The sequence below is a fragment of the Pagrus pagrus genome (genome assembly GCF_965226575.1).
Source record: "Pagrus pagrus genome assembly, chromosome: 19".
Classification (NCBI taxonomy): Eukaryota; Metazoa; Chordata; class Actinopteri; order Spariformes; family Sparidae; genus Pagrus; species Pagrus pagrus.
In genome coordinates this window covers 11,980,243-12,002,253 of record NC_140203.1, presented here as the reverse complement: position 1 = coordinate 12,002,253, position 22,011 = coordinate 11,980,243, and the positions used below count along the sequence as shown (strand labels likewise).

The 22,011-nt window shown below is 40.9% G+C and overlaps 1 protein-coding gene across 1 annotated transcript; it reads left to right on the top strand.

Moving 5' to 3' along the window:
* Positions 1-269: 269 nt before the first annotated feature.
* Positions 270-4,411, top strand: LOC311274741 (ADP-ribosylation factor-like protein 3). Its single transcript, XM_084382664.1, has 6 exons — positions 270-376; positions 1,363-1,506; positions 1,596-1,712; positions 1,789-1,839; positions 2,064-2,249; positions 3,316-4,411. The coding sequence occupies exons 1-6, from the start codon at positions 374-376 to the stop codon at positions 3,361-3,363; spliced, it is 549 nt and encodes a 182-aa protein (XP_084238790.1). The 5' UTR covers positions 270-373; the 3' UTR covers positions 3,364-4,411.
* Positions 4,412-22,011: the final 17,600 nt, after the last annotated feature.

Sequence of the window (22,011 nt, the reverse complement as noted above, 5' to 3'; positions counted from 1 at the left end):
TGAGATCATTTTGTTTTTATAAGTAGCATTAAGGGGCTGCAACTATCTTTTAGTGCATAATGTGTTATATAATGATTAATTGAATCTTTACTTAAGTGCTTTAAAAGGGCAGAAATAATAATCAATACTTATCAACAATTCAACAGTAAAAATATGCATCAAACAATAAATCAAAGTTTATTTTCTGTTTTTATGAAGAAGTCATACAAATTCGGTCTCGTGCTACAGACAGCCAGCTGTCGCGTTGTTTATGCTGACGTCACGGGTTCCCTGGCAACAGAACTTGACCGTTGTTCCTCCAGAAGTCATGGCTGGAGAGACGTTAATCCACTCAGTTTGAGCAGGGGCCACAACACGCACACCGGAGGAAGACATGGTGAGTTATCATGATTCATTGAAGAATTAGAGTATGAGAGTTTTTTAATAATGTTTTATTTGAATGATAGTTGTTGTTTAATGGCGTGTGTGACACAAAAAATCTAATTAGCTACCGCTGGCTAACATTATATGCCAGTGAATGTGGCACCTAGCTAGTTAGCATTGATAAACATAATGCATTAGCTTAGTTTTGAGAAAGTTGTCACGGTCGAAAAATGTCAACAATAGGTTTAAACTGAGGCGGATGGTGATGATGTCACTGAAAATAATACATTTCTACATTTAATCAAAATGCGGGCTTTGGTTTGGCAAGTTGTAATAGTTTTCATTCAAGCAATGTTTCATTATCATTTTGTGACAATTCACTCATTCAAAACAGAAGTCAGAGTTTACTATTTATGAAAACAAGGAGACAAAGTGGACAAACCGCAAATTATAGAGTTAGGAAATCAAAGAAAAGCCAAATAAACAAGTGCGTATGAAAGACGGTCACTGAAATGTTCTTTACTTTATGTGTTAAATTTGACAAAAAGACAAATTTAACACATAAAGAAAATCAATTGTTTCTATATCTGATACAATAAACACAAGCATTCTTACATACAGGTTACAGAGTGCAGTGACACCATTTTCACAGTGCAAGGTAAATAGCTTACCACTTTCTGGACACAAGCCACTCACTGTACACATGCCTAATCTTGGCCAATCAGAGCTCTTGGCCTGCTACGAGTGTAGGTCACTGCAAGCGGCTAACAGCTAAATCCTCATGCTCTAGATGATTCCTGCTGTGAGATGAGTGTTAAGCTGTGCCAGGTTCCTCTGCCAGCCCCTGACACCATGCTGGCCTCTGTCATCTGGCACTTAACCCGACACTGCTTAGGCCATGATTGTGTAACAACATAGCGAGAAAATACCTGCAGGTTTCCATATGAAATGTCATCTCTGAAGCTGCTGTCTCATCATCTCTAACTGATCCACCTGCAGGGCCTGTTGTCCATCCTTCGGAGGCTGAAGCAGTCTCCAGAACAGGAGGTGCGCTTACTGTTGCTTGGCTTGGACAATTCTGGCAAGACCACTCTGCTGAAACAGCTGGCAGCTGAAGATATCAGCCATATCACCCCCACACAAGTACAAATATTTTCCAGCCAAATCATGCTTCAATTCACCCAGAACAAGTATTAAATAAAGCATGGAGCATCTGTGTTGTCTTTCAACAGGGCTTCAATATAAAGAGCGTTCAATCATCTGGCTTCAAGTTGAATGTTTGGGACATTGGAGGTCAGCGCAAGATCCGACCCTACTGGAGGAATTATTTTGAGAATACAGATGTACTGGTATGTCCCCTCAATATAGTATTTTATGCATGTTATTTTATATTTTTGGTAATATGTGTAACTGTGTTATTTGCAGATCTATGTGATTGACAGCTCAGACAGGAAGAGGTTTGAAGAGACAAGTCTGGTGAGATGCAATTTACACTTTCCTGAAAGACATGCAATAATAATATCCGTGATTACTGGTCATATTATTTTATTAGAGAACATTTTGAGGGTTTATAAGTATCGTTATTGTAGGAGTGCAGACTTATCACAAACAGTAGGAATTTAAAAATGTAAGGAATTCATGCCAGGAGTCTATATTATTTCACACGTGTCACTGATACCCTCGTGTGTCTGCTCCTCCAGGAACTGGCTGAGTTACTGGAGGAAGAAAAGCTCGCTGGTGTGCCGCTGTTAATCTTTGCCAACAAGCAGGACCTGATGACAGCCTCCCCGGCGTCTGAGCTGGCAGAAAGTCTCAATCTGCACACTATCCGGGATCGCATGTGGCAGGTCCAGGCCTGCTCAGCGGTCACAGCTGAGGGAGTGCAGGTAAATACCCACAGTCTGCAAACACACAGCACAAATACACAGCGAGGGTTGAGACAGGGTGGGCTGCCGAGTGAGTGGCATTGATTACTTTTCAATTTCTATTTATTACATTCAGTTTGTAAGTGTGATTAAACTTTAAAGCTGCAGCAACAAGTGATAAGCTAATAAACATAACTGACTTCAGACAAAATTTAGTGGGACCACATCAGAACCGACAACATGTGAATATTGCTTTTGTACATGTGACATTAAAACCAACAGGTAAATCAGGAAGTATTTGCCAAGAAGAAGCAGGTACTTCTTCTTGGCAAATACTTCCTCATTTACCTGTGTTCGTGTCAACTAACTAGACAGCGGCAACCCTGCTGCTAACTTCGGTTGCACTCAGCTGGCTCTGGATGTTTAATCCTTCCTGCTAAAACTATACATACTATTTATAAGATTGCCCAGATTAGAGGTCCAAAGTTAAGCACGTTATCATCTTTTTGTGTCTCCACCAGATGTATTCACCTCTCGATTAATGAATGTGTATGTGTCCTTATTGTGTGGTTGATAAAACTGATATTCTCTGTAAAGAGATTAAGTCCATCACCAGTAACAGAAAGACAGTGTTTTTAAAACTTTATCTCCGTTGACAGTCAACATCATCAAATTGACAGATAACAGTTCACTCTAAATGGGACTTCCTAATCGTATTTGTTAGTTTAAATCAGAAGGCACCGGCAGTGTAGTGTGGGAGCGTATGCAGGTTATAATGCAGCCGCCCTGTTTCTCTCCTCATTAGCAGGCTGCCAGAGAAGGATGTCACATTGCCATAATAACAGCTGTTAATTATAGCTTGCAAACACACTTTTAAATGAAAGCATTTATTGTCATATGCACAGTCAAAAAACACATTTCCTGTACAATAAATTCCTCCTTTGCCTTCCATTCTGAATGCAATAATGTCTAAAAATTATAAATACAAGAATATAAGAAACTAGAATAATAGGATAAACAGATATACAGAATTTTCACAGCAAAACCACATTAGCTAACATAACCCTCACCCTGTGTTTCTTTCTAGGATGGTATGACCTGGGTGTGCAGAAATATAACGTTTCGGAAGAAATGATTCAGGAAGCGAAGGATCTGTGAAGAATTGCCGTTGCACTTTAAACTTGACCCACCTGGTCACTTTATGTCCAGGACGCAGAGGTGACAGAATGTTTTCTTATGTTTTTTATGAAACCTTTATTTTTGTGTCATTCTGCTCTTACTTGGCAGTTTTAAAACATTTTATAAGTAGAAGTTGCCAATACAGTGATTCTACAATGCGTATCTTGAAATGTATATACTGTATATATTAGGCTATTTTAATCAAACTGTACGCTCTGGTCACAATGTTTCTGTAAAGTGATACTTTCAGTGTGAGGGTATGTAGAGACTGTATTTTATGTGGTGGATTCATGACTGATAGGTGTCATATGCCTGTGAGTCTCTCCAGTTAAAGCTAGAGGGCGACCTTGCGCCAGTGTTGTCTCTCACAGCCTAATGCCCAATTATTAAACCCCCTGCTTGTCATGAATGATGTGGCATCCTGTGCCATATTTGATTTGTTCATTTCATAATCACCATTTTATTTCTTCAGTCAGTATAGTATGTCAGAAAGATTCAAGGCCATAAACTAGTCGGTTAATCAGCAGTAATTCATTTAGCGATGCTTACACATTTTGCTCACTCCCGCTGTCACAGAGCTGCTTGTGGCCACACTGTGTTCTGCTCAGGTACGGGAAAAAAATCTGTATCATAAAACCTGAACATTTGCACATGCACACGGTGAGCCGACCTCAGTACATCTCTCTTGCATACACAATAAACCATACAGAAACACCTTGGCCATTCAATTACTCAGCTACTCACCTTGTTCACCATGATTTACCACAAGGCAATTGCATTTTCCGTCCATTTTTCTATTTTGTCTTTTGCAGCACATTTGCCACAAACCCCGCTAATCTGAACTGGCCGAGTGCTCCGCTGTGGTCCTATAGGGCATTTACATACAAACCTTTTCCAGGACTAATAGCTCTCCAATACAATTTGCATTTATATAGCCCCCTTCATACCAACATGATTTGGCGCCTTTGCCCATGATAAAAATAAACCTCCTCCTTTGGCCTTGAGTTACTGCTGCTGGTGTTGTGTGTGTTCGTGTGTGTCCCTCTGTGTACCTAAGGTTGGCTGATTTTAATATGTCAGAGCTGCTTGATCCTCCGATCGAGACTGAAACAAGTGCAGAGAGCCTCAAAATGGACCTCATAATGTTTCGGCCCTCAGTATGAGCTTTAGTCTTATGTGGTAGTGTGTTTTCTGTGTGTTTGAATATTGTCCATGCAGCAGTGTGGGACACTTGACCAGGGCGTCACCAACAGTCACAAGGTAAATATTAAGCCACAATAACAGATTTTCTTTGACAAAATGAAAACAGAAAACCTACCGTTATTCAGTTTTAAGCTGCTCAAAATGTATTCGCAAATGCGTGACACATTTTTACAAGGCTCTATGGAGCATACATCAAAAGAGAGAAAAGTAATGAATAAGGAAATGAAAGTCTACCATGTGAGACTGAAAATAAAATGCCCCCTCTCACCCTTCAGAGTGCTTAATCATTAACATCTAATCCATGTGATTATCACCCAACCTGTAAAAAATATACCCAATTACACATACAAGTACTCTGATAAATCTCTCCAATTGAATCTTCCAGTAGCATCACATGGCGAAGGCTGAGAAGTGCCTTTAAATCCCAAATGAATAAAATTGGATTTACCAAACAGGAGAGTGGATTGGAGCAACCAGTCCTCGTTACCTCTGGCTCTATCATCAGCGAGGTGAGAGGCAGTCAGGCCTGCAAAGGGCCATAAATCATGGGACTTTCCCAGCTACTCAGGCCAGCACACCGGCCTCCCACACAGGGGGAAACGAAGGGCAGAGAGTCTGATTGACTCGCAGGGCTGAGAGAGAGAGAGAAAAAAAAAAAGGAGGGTGAGATCCTGTGACTTAATTAAAGTGTTGTGTATCACACACACTGTAAGTACAGCTCAGTCACTTTGTGTTACAGCGGTGGTGTAGGATGCATCAGTGCTGGAGCTCAGACAGTGGTTTGACTAAGAAGAAGAAGTTACTGGGGGAAAACTTTTAATTCAATTACAGCCACTAATCAAAACATTGGTGATTACAAAGGAGTCACATCAAAATATATAATCTTTTTAGCTAAAAAGTTGTAGAATATAACATTCATCCTGTTGCTTTGCACCTCTTAGCTGTGCAGGAATGTCTTCTTTTGGTATATTTCCAGACAACGTGAGTCAGCAATGTCATTGGGACCAATTTGAGTGCAACACCATCGAGGGTACGATAGCTAAAGAGCTGTCTCTACATTTAGATTGCACTCATTCTGAGCGATGACTTTGCACCACCTCTCGTCTGCCAATTTTGCTTAACCTGTGTTGAGTTCATCAAATGTATGTTTTCAGGACTTCTCAGGTTTATTTCCCCAGTTTAAAATATTTGTTAGAAAAGTAATCAAATGCAATAAGTTACATTACTTTGATGAAGTACATTAAACAGCTACATTCGCAATTACATTTTAAACAACTAATAATCTGTGACCTATTTAATTTTGAAAGTAACATCGCAAACATCGGAAGAAAGTATTCCTATGGAGAAAAAGTCATCTACTTTCTGGAGCTTCGCAGCAAAACTGTGTTGCAGCTCTCCTAAACAACTAAAGTAGACGTGGCCTTTAAAACAATTTTCATTTTTGGGTGAACTTTTCCTTTAAGAAAAAAAATGTAATGCATTTCAAACTGAGTGGGGAGGTCGTCTCACTGCCACAAGAGCTATAAACTTTGAGACTGTTGGTGAACCTAAATATTAACATACACTTCATGTGGCCTGTGCTTTAGTTGACAACACTGACAGAGCACATTTGCCTACTTTCAACAGTCGGGGTAAAGACCATGATTACAATGATATTGCAACACAGATGATTCTTTAATATTAGCTATATTGCAAGACAGACATCTACAATACACTCACATATCTTTGTAACTGAGGAGGTCGACACACCCTTATAATGAAATGGTTCAACAGCAGGAATCAACACAAGGCATTAAAGCTGCCGTACAGTAAGTCGTCGTTTCAGCTAACTTCCTGTTGGTTTTGCAGTTAGCAATTCCCTCCCTGCTCTCCACGTCACCACACTTGCATGACTCCTGTCTTTTTTTTTTTTTCGAGGCAGCTCTGTTTGCCTCTTTCTTTTTCTTCAAGCGTTTTTCTTCACTTGGCCTGTTTGGTAGTATAAGACGTCACCAGGAGCTCTGGAGAAGGTTTCTGCTCTCTGCATGTTTCTTTTCTCTTTTACTGCATGAGCAGGAGGAGGAGAGACTTGTTCTACCGACCAAAGACGCTATAACCTTTATATCAAAGCTATTTAACACTTCTATTAATAAAGATATATACTGTAAGTGCATCAGATCGTAACATTTTTAACAGGAGCATAGATTAAAATGTAAAATGTGGCAAAAAAAGGAAGAAAGTGCCAGAAAACAAAACAGTTCCAGAATAAACTAGAATGGCACTCAGTAGAGCGCATACCCCCACCAAGGCCCAACAGACCCCAAAAATTCCTGGATCCGTCCCCTTTATGCGGATCCACACCAAATGTTAATGGGGTCTATTCTGGGCCAAGAGCCATCCTCTGTCCAAGTTTCGTGGAAATCCGTTCAATAGTTTTTGTGTAATCCTGCTCACAAACCAACCAAATAAAGAAATTATAATTTTTTGCCATTTCAAATGATTAATCAACAATATACCTTATAGATTAAATGATAATGAAAATAATCTGTAGTTGATGTATGATGATATTGTTAGGAGTGTAATGTAATCCTAACTGTAATGTTAAGGCGCATAAAATAGTGGACACGCTGCAGCTGAATCACTCAGATGCATCTTATCCGTAATAGCGACAGCTTGTCCTCTGCTAGGACCTGTAATGTTAAAGTAAATCGTTCCTCTGCTCTTGTAACCTTGTATGCTGCTATAACCAAAACAAACCTGGCACATCCCTCCGGTTACTACTACAGTGCTGAGGATAGTTTGTTTGGCCGGCACAGCGTCCCTCCTGCCTCATTCCCAGGCCAATCCTTTATGATTAAGCAGATAAGTGCTGGTACTGGATGATAAAACAAACAACAAATGTCCACATTCCTCTCATAGCTCCTTTGATGTGTGTTTGTGTGTGAGCCTCTCCGGGGCTCTTACCGCTCCAAACCCTCTTCGCTATAATCAAACTGCAGAGTCATAAACAGCGAGGGATGAGGACTATAAAAATGATCAGGAGGCTCTATCAGCCGGGGGACAGAAGTTCACACCTCGGAGTGGGTCAGCGTAAGAGCGTGAGGGGGGTCGGCGTGGGGGTCGGCCCGGCAGGGGGTCCCTGGCTCTGTTTGATGCTCCTGAGACAGAAAGCAGAAAGGTAGAGATGGTGTCAGCATGAGACAAGATGCTACCAGAAACTCTGACTGACTTTTCAGGAGGATGTTGACCTGTTTCACATTATGCCTCTTGCTTTAGGGGGTTTTGTGAACATTTAAATTGTAACATTGTTAAAAAACTTTGTAATTTTTGATCCGAACTTACAGATTCCCTGCTCACTGGTACATTTCGCCTGCACAGTGTAAATTACGTGAAGCTCTTAGAAAATTGTTCCTCAGGGGAAACATAACTAACAACATAACTAACTGAATATTTCCTGTTAAGTGTGTGAGGTTGTGTGGTCAGGTGTGTTTGAACATTTGTTTCTTTTCGAAAGGCTCCACTATTTAAGGAGAAAATAAGAGTTTTCTTTCTCCTTCATTCTTTTGTAAAAACAAAACAGAAAAACTGGGTTGTTTCCGTAAAAAAGCAAATGCTGAGTGCACCTCTGCACATCGGATGAAGATTTACATGTTTTTTTTATTGCTAATCAAGTCCTTAACACTCCTTGGTGTTTAAGTACTCTCACTTCGTACAATCACTGCAATTGGAAACCAATCACGTCCAGCAGATAATAACATGGGTAAACTGTGGAGAGTGTGAATCAATAACTCGTCACCAGCACGAGGTCGGGGGTCGTACTCTTGACCCCTCACCGACCCTTGACTCCAAACTGCACTGGGAGGAAATAACACTCTCCATCGTCCGAAACGTTCCCAGATTGACTGATTGCCCTTATCATTTGACGGATCTGGTCCAATTCTCTTTTCTCTGTCTTCGCTCCCCCACACTCTCTTGTCCCTCCCCGGCACTCATAATTTGACTTTTTATCACCTCTCCCTGAAACAGAGACCCAGCGCCATCCGTCATTACAGCACACACTGACAGCTCCTCACACATGCATGGATTTTTACATTTGACTCAATCCAGGGGCTTACTTTACTGTAACCGATTCAATATTCCTCAAATGAGCCGACCGATCTATATACACGCCACAGTGGATGGGATGATCTATAGCACAGCCTTAATAGATTTCCCAGGCCTCAGAGCCTGACTAGTTTAGGGGAAAGGGCATAATTTGTGTAATAAAAACATAATTATTCATTTGACTTGCTTGATAATTTATGGTACTCACGTGTCCTGGGCATTACAGCTGAGATTTGTGGGTTTTGTGTGTGTTTGGATGTTGGTATCTGTGTGGCCGTTTTAATAAACCTCAGGATCAAGTTGGTGCTTAACTGAGTTATCTTAACGTTACCTTAACCTAACGGCATTTGTATCACTATTAATAAACAGCATTTTTAATCAGATCAGATCAGATATGTCAAACACATTGCCTTTTTCTACTCTAGTCAGTCTAAACAGCTGTGTAGGCTAACAGGAGTATTTTTAGTGGCACTTAAGTGACACACTTTGCTCTAATATTTTAGATTCCTCTGTTAACTTAGATTTTAATGCCAAACTGTTCTACTTCAGCTCATTTGTTATGCTAGCTGTAAACAATAGCTTTTACCTTGTGTTAGATTAAATTATATATAACAGATTTGGGGTAATAATTTCTCCAGAGAGTTAAACAACAAAATAAGAAACGTGAAAACTAACAAAGAAAGGTAGATGAAGTCCCCTGAACGCTTTTAGCTACTAAGCTTCACATGGTTAGCTAAGAGTGACAGGGAAATATCCGATTAAGCTAACGTTATTTGGTCGTTAAGAGAAACATTATTTAAGCTTATACTGGTAAAACACCTCGAATGCTTTATAAACAAAAGCAAAGGAACTCCAGAGAGTTTAACAAATGACAAATATGAAGACCAATAAAAAGGTAAGTGAAGTCCCTTGAACCATTTTTAAAGCTAGTAGTATTCATGTCGTTAGCTTAGCGTGAGAGGGAAAGAAAATATCCAGTTAAGCTAACATTGACCTAACCAGAGATATTTGGGCGCTGAGGGTAACATCATTTAAGCTAACGTTGGATAACATTTTCTACTTTGAGGTTTAAGATTAAATCATTAAACAGCACTTTGATCAGACATGTCGACCACATAATCTCTTTTAGTCCAAACCGTGAATCTTACAATTGCTGGTAATATTTTTGCAAGCTAACGTCAGCAGTTGGTTCCGTTAGCTTGGCAACAGTTGCAGCTGGCAGTGAGTTGGTGTTAATATCTAGTAACAACTTATTTCTTTGTGAGAACTAGAATTTACATATAATTTAAACTATATGTTTTCAACAATATAGATTTATCTTGTAATAGCGTGAAACGGTTCACATTTTAACATGGTAACTTATAGTTAAAACATAATATAACAAGAAAAGCTTCTTATGTAACATGATACGTTTATAATAATAAGATTATGGCAGCAATACACTGCTGTTTAAATCCTTGAGTACATTTTAACTGCATTCGCTAAACTTATGAACAGCGGGTGCAACCAGCTCCGGATGAAGTTTAACAAACTGAGAACAAATTGAGCGATATCACAATAAACAACATAAACAGCTTCGGTGTTACCAAGTAGCAAAGATAACTTTAAATAAAAATCTATATTTACTGCAGCAGTATGAATAAAACGTTCATGTTTATGATGTCGCTTTCATATTATAAATAGATTACAGCAGGATGCACAACAGTGGTGTGTATTTGTGCACAAGTCTCTGCTCTGTTCTGTCTGACAAACGGAGAGTGTGCGCCAGAGAGGCAAAGGGAAATATTGTTTGTGTTTTTATTTTGTTTATATCTCCCCCTGCCTTTTATGGCCGGCGCTCGAGCTTTGCCGGTGCCAGGGAGGGTAAAAGAGAGGGAGAGAAAGAGAGTATTCTCAATTTCCTTCTAAAAAGAAAATTCATTTGCAGTTGCTAATGTAATGTCACCGTTGTGTTTACTGAGCGTGGATGATGTATAGGGGATGTTGCATTGAGTGAGACTGCTTAATGATGCATAGAATTAAGTCTGTGGCTTTCAGCTGAGCTCCCCTCTCTCTCTCTCTCGTACTCTCCCTCTTCCTCCCTCCCCTTCTCTCTTTCACACACACTCTCACTCCCGACTCCCCGTTCCCTTCCTCTCTCCGTCCCTCCCTTTTACCTCTCTCTTCGTTTAATCCCCACCCTCCTCCTCCTCCTCCCCATCCTCCCCGCCACCACCACCACCACACCAACCTCTCTCTTTCTCCCTCAGATGCAGGCTGTCTTGGACTGTTGGCCACACGTTGCTCTGTGCTCTGCTGCCTAACTCCATCAATCACTGCGAAGGGAAAGAAGAGAGTGTGGAGAGGGGGGGGGGCGATAAAAAGAATAGAAATAAGATATGGTTGGGGAAAAATGAGCAGGATGAAAACACACATTGGGTGTATAGACGTCGTACAGGGTTTTTTAGAAACCTGGAGGGGAAGAGGAAGAACACCTCTTACATTTAATGATCCGCTGTGCTCGATGGCAGTCCAAATAATTCCCTGAATACTGTGTGAATATATGGACGCAATTGTGTTATGACTATGGCTCGGGCTATGATTGTAAATGCGTTGGGAGCAGGGACGATGATGATAATGATGATGATTATGATGATGTGATTTTAGTGCTCATGCTAACGGTTATTACCTGAGCGAGATGACTACCTGAGTGGGAGGATTGTAGCCGCAGAAAAGACATTTTTAGAATGCGAGGGGAAATATATTCCTTAATTCAAACATCAGGGAGTTACGTAAATTCAAATTATGGATGTGCTCGCTTTAAGAAAGACTGATATGTTAATATTGTTCTCTTGAAAATAGCCGCGGTTGAGTCTGTGTTCACTCTTCTGTTTAACAAGCATCGCAAACCTGTTATGAAGATACAGACGTGACAGTTAAAGCAGGACTGGGAGTGTTTTTGTTCGGGTTTGATGAATCATAGTTTCCTTTTTTTGATTGAGCAAAACCTCCAGACCAATTTATAAAATACTATTCCAGTACAAGTGAAGCACTGAGGATGATGAAGAGCTTCACACGGCATCAATTTAGCAGACGAGACAATTGCTGACGTATTTTAAAATCTGGATTCTTTTAGCTGCCTGTACGTATGTTCTGGTGATGACGTAGGAGCAGAAGTGGACAGGGAGTGATTAAATGGTAAGTGAAGTCCACTGAGCCTCGTTTAGTAGACAAGCTCAAAAGCGCATCTGACAAACTTTCTTCATCCCAAATGACGAGTTTAAAGAGCTCCTTGCTCGGCATAACGAGTGCTAAATTATATTGAGTGGTTCTTTAAAATCAAATCCATTTGCAGTGCATGCTGTAATGATGTTGCCTTGAGTCTAACTGGATAATTATCACACATATACACACATATGATATACTCATCTCATCTTAAATTAAATATTCTGAAAGTTTCAAAGAAGTATGTACTGAACTTTTTCTTCACTTGAGAAATGAAAATTGCTTTGTTCTTGGGCTTTTTTTCAATTTCAAATTAAAGGGCAGGGGTGAAAATCTGGTAACAACGTTTGATGGGGCAATCACATGAAATTTCATCAAGGGCAATGCTGGAGGAGTGCAGCAAAAGTAGTGCTGTAAACTCTCTTGATGAACAACCTAAAGAAAACTACCTTGCATTTCTAGCTTGACTCACTGGCTCAGACTCAAACAGCTGCAAACACTGGTTGACGTTATCGTGTCTAACATAAAGAGTAATCTGTAATTTGATGCACTGACAATGAAGACTGGTGAGGATCATATATAGGATTTATAGTATTGAGTGGTAAAATAAAGAAATGTCCAACATATCCCTTGTTTAACTACTTCCTGGAGGTCAGCCACCAACGACAGACTCTTGAAACCAATAACAAGCTTTTGTGTGTCTATAATCAGCACAAGTGCCCGAATTGCATATTGTTAATATTACTGAAAATTACATCATATTTTTGCATTGATATGCTGGAGGTGAAAAATCTCGGAGGAGGGCTCACCCACCTGGGATGTACGCCAATGTCAAAGGGGCTTTATTGGCATTGTTTGAAGCTAGAAAGATGGCAGGGTCCGCCACATATAAACAAAGTAACACAGTATGAAATGGTCCTTTAAGGTCAGTTTGTTTAATCACTCTATTCAGTTATGAAAACAAAGAGAGTTTGTTTATTTTGTTTGTTGAAGCATAAAACAGTCAATGAATATCTTCTGATTAAAATTACTTCCTCAAAACTACATAGTGCACCTTTAAATAAATAAACAAACAAATAAACAAAATAATCACAAGAAGTACAATTAATGGTTTTTTTTTTCTGGGCTCTTTATCTGCAATTATTGGATCTTAAAGCTACATCACACAGTGATATTTTAGACAATAGTGTAACAATGCCTGCATGCACAAAGTCAAGCTCACAAGAAATGTTTTCTGTTTCTTAAGTTGTAGTAGAAGAACTTGACCAATTCATGTGCACTAATGCTTTTGTGGCTCAATGGGAAACTCTTGCCGACATGCCCAGTAGATAAAAGGATGCTTTAGCAGCACTATAATCCACATGGTTTCGGTATGAGATGTCCAACACATCACGTACAGGTGTTACAAAATCTGATTTGGCCAATTGAGACTTGGATCAGACTTGTCCGCCCAGAATTAGCCTGTTACAAAACACACAAAACCATTTCAGCTGCCTGACAGTGTTTTTGTTTGCGTGTTGATTTTACAGTTTTCTCTCTCACATCCCACTCCTTCATCTCTCTCTCTCTCTCTCTCCCTCACTCACTCACTCACTCCATTGCTCCGTTGTGATCCAGCTGTCCACCCCATTCATCATCCCGCCACTCTCCCCCGCACAGAATTATTATTTCTTTGATGTGTTACTAGTTGAAAACAAATCCATTTTTCTGGCCATCAATTTATCATTCGGAATGGGGGAGTCACACTTGAGTTGTAGGGGCAGCCACATTTTCCCAACTTGCACCGTGTGTGTGTGTGTGTGTGTGTGTGTGTGTTCGTGTCTGTGTGTGTGTGTGTGTGTGTGTGTGTGTGTGTGCCTGAGTTTGTGTACATACTGTACGTGAAATGCATGTATGCTGTCTTGATCGAAGCTTCCTGTAAATGTGAGACGCGGGATGAGAGAAATCAGACGTAAATAGAAATGATAGGAGGAAGTCGAGGGAGGAGTATTTTGGGAAAGTGAGTGAGGATGAGAGGAAAGAGTGTGTGCGTGTGTGTGTGTGTGTGTCTGTGTGTGTGTGAGAGAGAGAGAGAGAGAGGGCTTCCCTCTTCCTCCAGTCACCCTCCTTCACCTAACGTCTGTGATAATTTATCACTCCTCCTAGCTTGGCTGACAAACTATTTGCAGGAAAATGAGTTTTTCCGCCACGGATTTGTCCTCTGGGAATAGAAAGGGGAGCTGCTGTGTTTTTATTCCATCACACACACACACACACACACACACACACACACACACACACACACATACAGATGTGTGGTTGTTGACGTGCATGCACACACACACACATGGATTGAGGTCTCCAGTATTTATTGGGGGGAGGAGGAGGTGGTTAAGATAAATGAGGTAAATTAATAGAGTCACTGAGGGAAAAGATCTGCTTCCGCACCAGCAGATCTGCAACTGACACACAGGAGATGGGCACACACACCCCCGCCTCCCTCCCTCCCTCCTTCGCTCTCCCTATCCCTCCCTCCTTCACCTGCCAGGCCATCCCTCCCTCCCTCTCCCTCTCTCTCTCACTTTGCTCTCGAGTCCTCCTGATCCCTCGTTTGCCCTCCCACAGATGACAAATGTAACACTCAGACAAACAGCGATCAGGGCCATACAGCATAATGTCAGCTTAGATCAACACCGGGACAAAAGCAAATATCACAGCATCAACACTGCATTACAAGCGCTCCTCCTCTGCCGCCGTGTGTGTGTGTGTGTGTGTGTGTGTGAGCATGTGTGTGTGCTGTTATTACGGCGGCTGGCCCGGGTCACTGGATCCCAATCTCGCTTTCAACCTCATCAGCCAAGCTATTGACAATGTGCTTGACGGAGAATTACACGACAGTAAAGGCCTAATTACATTGCTATTACCCTGGGCTGTCCATAATCGTCAAACACGACACATCAGTGGGACTTCACAGCAGTAAATCTGCAGGCGCTCCCTCTGTCTCTCTTAATGCCTGTTACCATTACAGTGTGAACATTTCTTTCCACTTTGTCCTCTGTTGACAGCAGACAGCCAAATATACTGAAGTCAGTCACACTTTTATTGTATCAGACTAATAAATAGCAAATTGACTGTATGGAAATATATGTTTGCAGGGGAAGCTGCACACTTAACTACCCTCTTTTCATTAATACACACCTCCTTATGTGTAGATGATGGTCCATCAGAACATGATAGAGATTATAACTATGTTGAACCTCTAATTTTATTGGTGTAGCTTCTTTTTTGCTGTCAGATGTTTCCATGAGATATTTTAACTGTAGGATACATTAAATAACCCTGTAACTGACTCCATCTGGGCTACAATGCACAATTGAAGCCACTGCGTTACAACTGTGAATGTGTCTTTAATTTGAGGTGACTGGTTGCAAAACAAATCTGATTCCATGGAAGCTTATGAGAAAATGACCCTACTTCTCACCGGATTTATTACCTCAATAAACAGTTTCTTAATGAGTTTATGGTCTCAATCGCTAGTTTCAAGTCTTCTTCAATACAGCATGATGTTCATTTTGTAAGTTGTGGTGTAAATTGTAATGAAATGATGATGAAGCTGGGTTCACTTCCTGTTCACAAGAAACCACATATATGTTTCTGTTTCCTAATGTTTCTTGCAACTTTACATGTGTTTAGGTTGATTTTTGTATTTCTCTCTTGTCTCTTGTCCGTGCTTATGCTCTAGTTACCTTTACACACAAAAAACACTTGGTAAGGGTTAGGAAAACATCATGGTTTGGCTTAAAATACCTGATTCGGTCGCCATGGTCACAGATGGAGATGGTCCAACTTCTCGTGAAACATAGTTGGTTCTGGTTTGCACAAAAACGGCTGGAAATGTCCGCAGGTCTCGATAAAAATATCCTGAGGGTGTGACTTGAACTGTGGCGGCCGTTTGGCTTGTAATCCCTTACAACCTCTTTATGTGAAAGATGGCTAATAAGCACATCATGTGAACGTGATATGCCACATATACCACGTGGTACAAATGTCAACCCTGATCATATCAGTGGTTTGTAAAAATATTGACAACTAGCATTACATCCCGGCGACTTGGGGTGAAAATCTGCCAGATGACGCGTTCAGCTGAAGTCGTTATCTGGGTACCAAGAATGATTGTACATAATTTCAGTTTATCAAATAGTTATTGAGATATTTGTTGGTTTATTTCACTCTAGTGGGCAAACTGAACGATTGGCCAACTGGGATTACTTTGCACTGGAATAATTGTTCACAGCACGGTTCTTTTTTGTAATATAGTTGAACTGACCCTTTACGCTGAGTCAATTATAAATCCAGAGCTTTTCTCAAACACTTCTGCAGAACAAAATCTCGCTCTTGTGTAAAGTGGCCCTTACGTGTCTCCCTTTGAGTCTCCTTAGCAAGTTAATTGGAAGCTGAGAGGAACAAGACACTAATCCAGAAGATGACACAACGTGTTTTGGTTTCCTCGCTGACATTCGCTCAGCCTGCTAACACAGTTGTGCTTTGATATTTTATGCTATACGGCCACATACTGCTCTGTGGATAATGAGGCTTCTTTTTTACCATCTGATTAACTCTGTGGCCTGTTATGTCTCCACTCATGAGAGGAGCACCTGAGTTTTCATCAAACGCCTCGAAACATTACAGTCGATCGCCAACTTTGTGATGTCCGTCTCCCTGGAGACCAACTCTGACTGACAGGCATGACGACGAGGTCCACTCTGATGGAGCTCTCTGATCTTCAAAGTGCAATTACTAGTGTGTGTCAACGGGGGTGTGTGTGTGTGTGTGTTACTGGCCTGTATCACCCACATTGAATTCATTCACATAAATCATCAAGGTACTGAAGGCACTTTTTGCTCAGTTCTTATACTTTTACACTATTTTAAGAGAAGTTAAATCCAAAATAAAACGAGGACGAGGGCCCACAGGAGCAGAGATTAAAAATATGTGTCGGACCGATTGAAGATTATCTGACCAGCGGTCCAAATTGCATGTGGGCTAAACACAACTAAACGCTGCTCACAGGCCAAACCCCTCTGCTGCTAATGGCCATTACTGCCTGTATGCCATTGTAGGCCTCACAATAGCGATCACGCTGGGATTTTGTGTGGGAGCTTGCTGGCAACAGTTATTAGCCACCCCCCAAAAAAAACTTAAAGGGGGAGCAGTCAAGAGAAGAACAAGAAGATTTGGGGTCCCCGTCAGCAGGAGGGACGGGGGGAGGACAGGGTGCGGGGTCAGAGGGCAACACCAAAGCGGAAATGGGAGGCACAGGGGGAACAATGGACGGGGCTGGACTGAGACAGACAAAGCTGGAGGGAGGGTGGACAGTGCACAAAACACAGGAAGATGAGGAGAAAAAGATGAGGGGATAGAATGGAGGGGAGCCAAAACAGATGGTAAAGGCTGATCGGAGAGAAAGGGGCGGCACTGAAGGGATGAAGGGGGGAGGCTGGAAAGATATTGGCAACACATGCATCATGACAGTAACAGCGAGGAAGAGAGGCTCAACACCTCAACATGACTGAATCCCATATGGCAAAAACACTGTACCCCACTGATATGCAGATGTTTGGGGCTTTGGATTGTTTGAAACTACCTTAAAGGGACAATTCACCCCAAAATCAAAAATACATATTTTCCTCTTACCTGTAGTTCTGTTTATCGATTAGGTTGCTTTGTTTTGAGTTGCCGAGTTTCGGAGATATCAGCTGTAGAGATAGAAATCATGAGCAGGTTACTAAGATAATCCACAGACCTTGTTGTGAGCAGTTTCTTGAAGGAACTATTTTGTCTGTATCCATGAATGCGAGGACTTAAACGTTAACCTCTTCAGCCCGAGCACATCTCAAACTCACAGACATTTATTTGAAATTATCTCGTGAATAAGAACAAAACATTATTCTTAATGATTTGTATTAATTTGAGCTCTGATAAGAGAGTGAATGAGAGTAAGTCCAATGTCACAATGGCGTACCCCGCCACTGACAATGAAAACTACGTCATAGAAAGCTCATTAAGGAACGTAGATACAACTGAACACAAAGGTCTCATTTCATTCAAATTCAAGGAGATATTCTGACTTTTAAGGTTGAGCTGTAACGTTAGCTAGCTTAGTTATCTTAATTAGCTAGCCTCTCCTTCATGAGTAGATGTTTCTTCAGTGAGAAAATACTTCCTAACATCCTCAAACCTAAACGACTGAAAGGGTTGATGGCCAGTCACTCTCGAAACGACACTGTTCCCTTCATCATACACTCCCAGTTTGGTTAGGTTTCGGAAAACACTGTGGTTTGGGTCAAAATAGCAACGCCACATCGGCAACTTCAGGTACAAACCTACCTATGTTATGTCAATATGTTAGTAAATTAAAATTACTAACTGTTGACTTTTGCTTTCACACTTGACATGAACAGCGGTCTCTTGGATGAAAGTCCTGAGCTTGTCTGGACTAACCGTCGGCCCCTATACAAACTTTTCAATCTATATACTGCTGCTCCTCGTGTCCTCCTTTGCAGCTGTAATACTTACAACAGCCTCTAGATGTCTCCACCCGACAAAGAAACTGCGATACATGTGGTAATAAGCTGCTCTCACAGAGGTCGTTTTTCTGATGAGGTCGAGCTGAAAAGAAAATGGTCTGTGGATTATCTTGAGTTACCGGGTGGTGATTTCTGGAAAGAGGCAGTGATTTTGAGTTTTTCAAATGTTAATTTTATTTATTTATTTATTTATTTTATTTTCACACTTTGAGCACCACATATATTATATCGGAGAGGAGGCAGACATTTCTTCAAAACTCGACAACTCACACCACAACAATCTAGACAAATGAACAGCGCTACGGGTAAAAGGAAATAGCATAGTTTTGATTTAGGGGTGAACTGTGCCTTTAAGTTTATGTCGTGTCCCAGTTAAAATGGTGCATAGTGGGACACTTCCTCAGAAAGCCAGATTTGTTTTAATTCAACCCACAATTAAAGTCAAAAGACAGAAAAAATGAAACTTGGGAGAATAAACATTACTTATGAAAGACATCCTCTTTATATGTTGTGAAAAATGTGATTATCCTCCACATGGAGGGAACTCCTCTGTGCGGAAAATACGCGTCTCAGCACCTGTGAGCAGAGGAAATCATCGGCCTAATGGGATCATCAATAGTGAGGTGTTTCTGCAGCTATTACGGCCTAATTATGTGGCTCATCTCGACTCGCTGACCACAAAGAGACATGCGCTCGCTCGGCTGGATTTATAAAAGTTGTCATTAAGTGGCTGCTTTTGTAAACGCATTCATCTTTGCGGGAGGGAGGGGGAGGGGGGGCGATGCGTCTCTGACCGCGGGAGCGCGCGCTGCGAGTCGCACATCTGCCCAGATGATCATAATGTCTTACTTAGGTCATATTCCTCGCGCACTTTCGCCCTGTTGAAACACGTGTTGTATCCACTGTGGTGTGTTATGTCCACCTTTGTCATCAAATCAATAAACGTGCGTGAGTTATGTATCTAAAAAAATACAGATTAATCTGACACGTGACGTTAAATTACAGATATTTACAACTGGAAAATCAAGTTATTTCTTATTTAATTTGTGCTGCCTTTAAGTGACTTCAGGGCGGGTTGGAAATATCTCAAATAAACATTAAAATAGTTGTGCATTTCCTTATCTCTGCAGTCGGAAGTGTTTGCTCTGACCTTTTACCCTCACCTCTTGTCTCCACCTGTCGCCGCAGGTCACTCTGCTCTGTGTGTTGTTTTTTTATTCTTTTAGAGACATAAACTTTGCTCGGGGAAGTAAATCCGGAGACACACCCGGAGACACAAGAAAGAAATGAAATAAAGCCCGAATATTTTACTTTGAGTGCAGTTTCATAGAAGATCAGGAGGAGTGTTTTGGAGGCTTTCATGAGTCCTTCTCTAGTTAATTCAGCTGAAATGGGATTTTGTTAATTTTGGGAGACACAAGGGGCGAAACTGATTTTAGTTTGGATAGTTTTGAAATTATGACCCTCTTTTTTATATAGAAATGAAACAACACTTTTCCACCTTTTGAACGTTATTTTATTCTTTCAGCGTCAATAAAGCATGTTATTACAGCAGATGTTCCTTTTCCTTCTCACGTCTGTCAGTAGGCCTATAAACCACGTAGGCCTACAAGACATTTACATTCACACCAGTGTTTCACGTTGGGTTTATGTGTATTATCAGGTTTGAACAAAGACATAGGCTGTCAGGCCTGTCATATTTTTTTAACACTTTGTTTCGTTTGAAAAGGCAGATTTTAATCAATATGAAGCCAAAAAATAGCAGATATTTAACGAAAATGTATTTATTTTCTTTGTAAGTCGCCTTGAGTGAGTTTCTGCAGATAACTCTTTACTCCTCATATCTCACTGTAGGTGTGAAGAGTGAATTAAGTGACATTTGAGATATTTCTGTAGCCCCAGTGAAAACGGCCACACGAGGATGTTTCTAAATATCCGTCCTCTGTGCGTTATGAGAGTCCGGATTTAGGGCGTGTGTGGTGCCTGTCTGCCCTTTGGCAAAGTGGACCCGTATCTATAATTAAGCGCTCTTTTAATTCACTGTATCATCGCGATAGATACCAATCTGTGACTTTTAATCCCTTGTTAAACTCTGTGTCACCTCTCCCTCCAGGCACTTGTCGTCTTCTGTGCGCTCTGGTCACTTTACAGAAGACAGTCTCTGTTTCCAGCTGATGTTGTGATCCCCTTTAGTCTCTCTGGCACTTTTATTTATTTAAAAACACTCGCTCCTTTGTCCCGCAGCGGCACTGATGTAGAGTCATGAAGGGAGGAATGAAGGACTTCAATCACAGGCTGAGCAGATAAGGACTGACACCGCCATTTTGGTTCCTTTTTTCTTGTTGGTAACCATAAACTGAGTAAATAGTCTATTTATAAGACTATGAATAATTTAATTAACTTAAAATCATCATTGTCGCTCAGGAGAAGAAGTGGACAGGCTCCTCTAATTAAAGACAAATCTCCACATGGTTTTGAAAGACTCAACCTGCTTTTTAAATCAGACAGACGACACGGTGCCACGGTCGTCTGCCATTAGAGGTGTTGTGTTTGTTTTACAGGCTCGTGAGAAACAACATTAACAGCGTTTTTAAACTCAGGGGGATCCTGACACCCTGGTGTGACATCACGCGTAGCTGTAGGAGCCCTGTTTCACGCAGCTGGGTGCAGGGAGTCAAGCCAAGGGAGAAAACTTCTATAATTTAGTGAGATTCAACAACTTTTTCGGACAAAATACGAGGGATACACGCTCATTTTTTATTGTTTTGAGGGTTTATTTTATTACTTTTTATTTGGAGGATAAAGCTAGAAAGGCGCGTCCTCTGTGGTGCTTTTATCTCATTTAACTTCCAAGGAAAAATGAGAAAAACAAGCTGGAGAACAACCTCAATCTAGTGCGATCCAACCATTTTTAAGTTATTATTTTTAAGGCTGTTATTAGCTTCTAAATCAGTCCTATTTTTTACAAAAATAGACGCCTCTGGAGCACCCAGAAAAGGCCTGAAAATAAAAAAATTTAAAAAAAGGTCACCTGACTTGAGATCCTTCATGTTTCCAGATGTTCTGAGTAAAAGACACAAGAGGAGAAAATGTATTAACCTGCATTAAAAACACAAAGACATGTGATAATATAGGCCACACAGCTAAAAGAGAACATTTCAGGGCACAGACAATGAAGGAAACCTGATTATTATGTTGGATAAAGTGTTGTTTTTCTTTATTTCCATCTAAGTAAATATAAAAAGAAATTATATAGAGATTTATAAGGGGGAAAAAATCACTTTTAGATGCATAGGACTGAAGGTTTGGATTGCTTACTGATCTACTTTTATTTTCCTTTTTCCTAACTTGTCCTTTACGCTGAGTTTCCGGCCTGCTCCTCAGGTCAGGTGTGCAGTGTACCTGTCGGGGGAGAAGCTGTGGCGGCTCGCATGAAATCAGCCACTAAATTGTGCGTCTGTACAGTCTAATTAAAGCGTCGCTGTCGCTGGAGGTGAATGGAAACAAGCCGTCTCCTCTTGACAAGTGTTTCCGTACAGTCTCCCGGT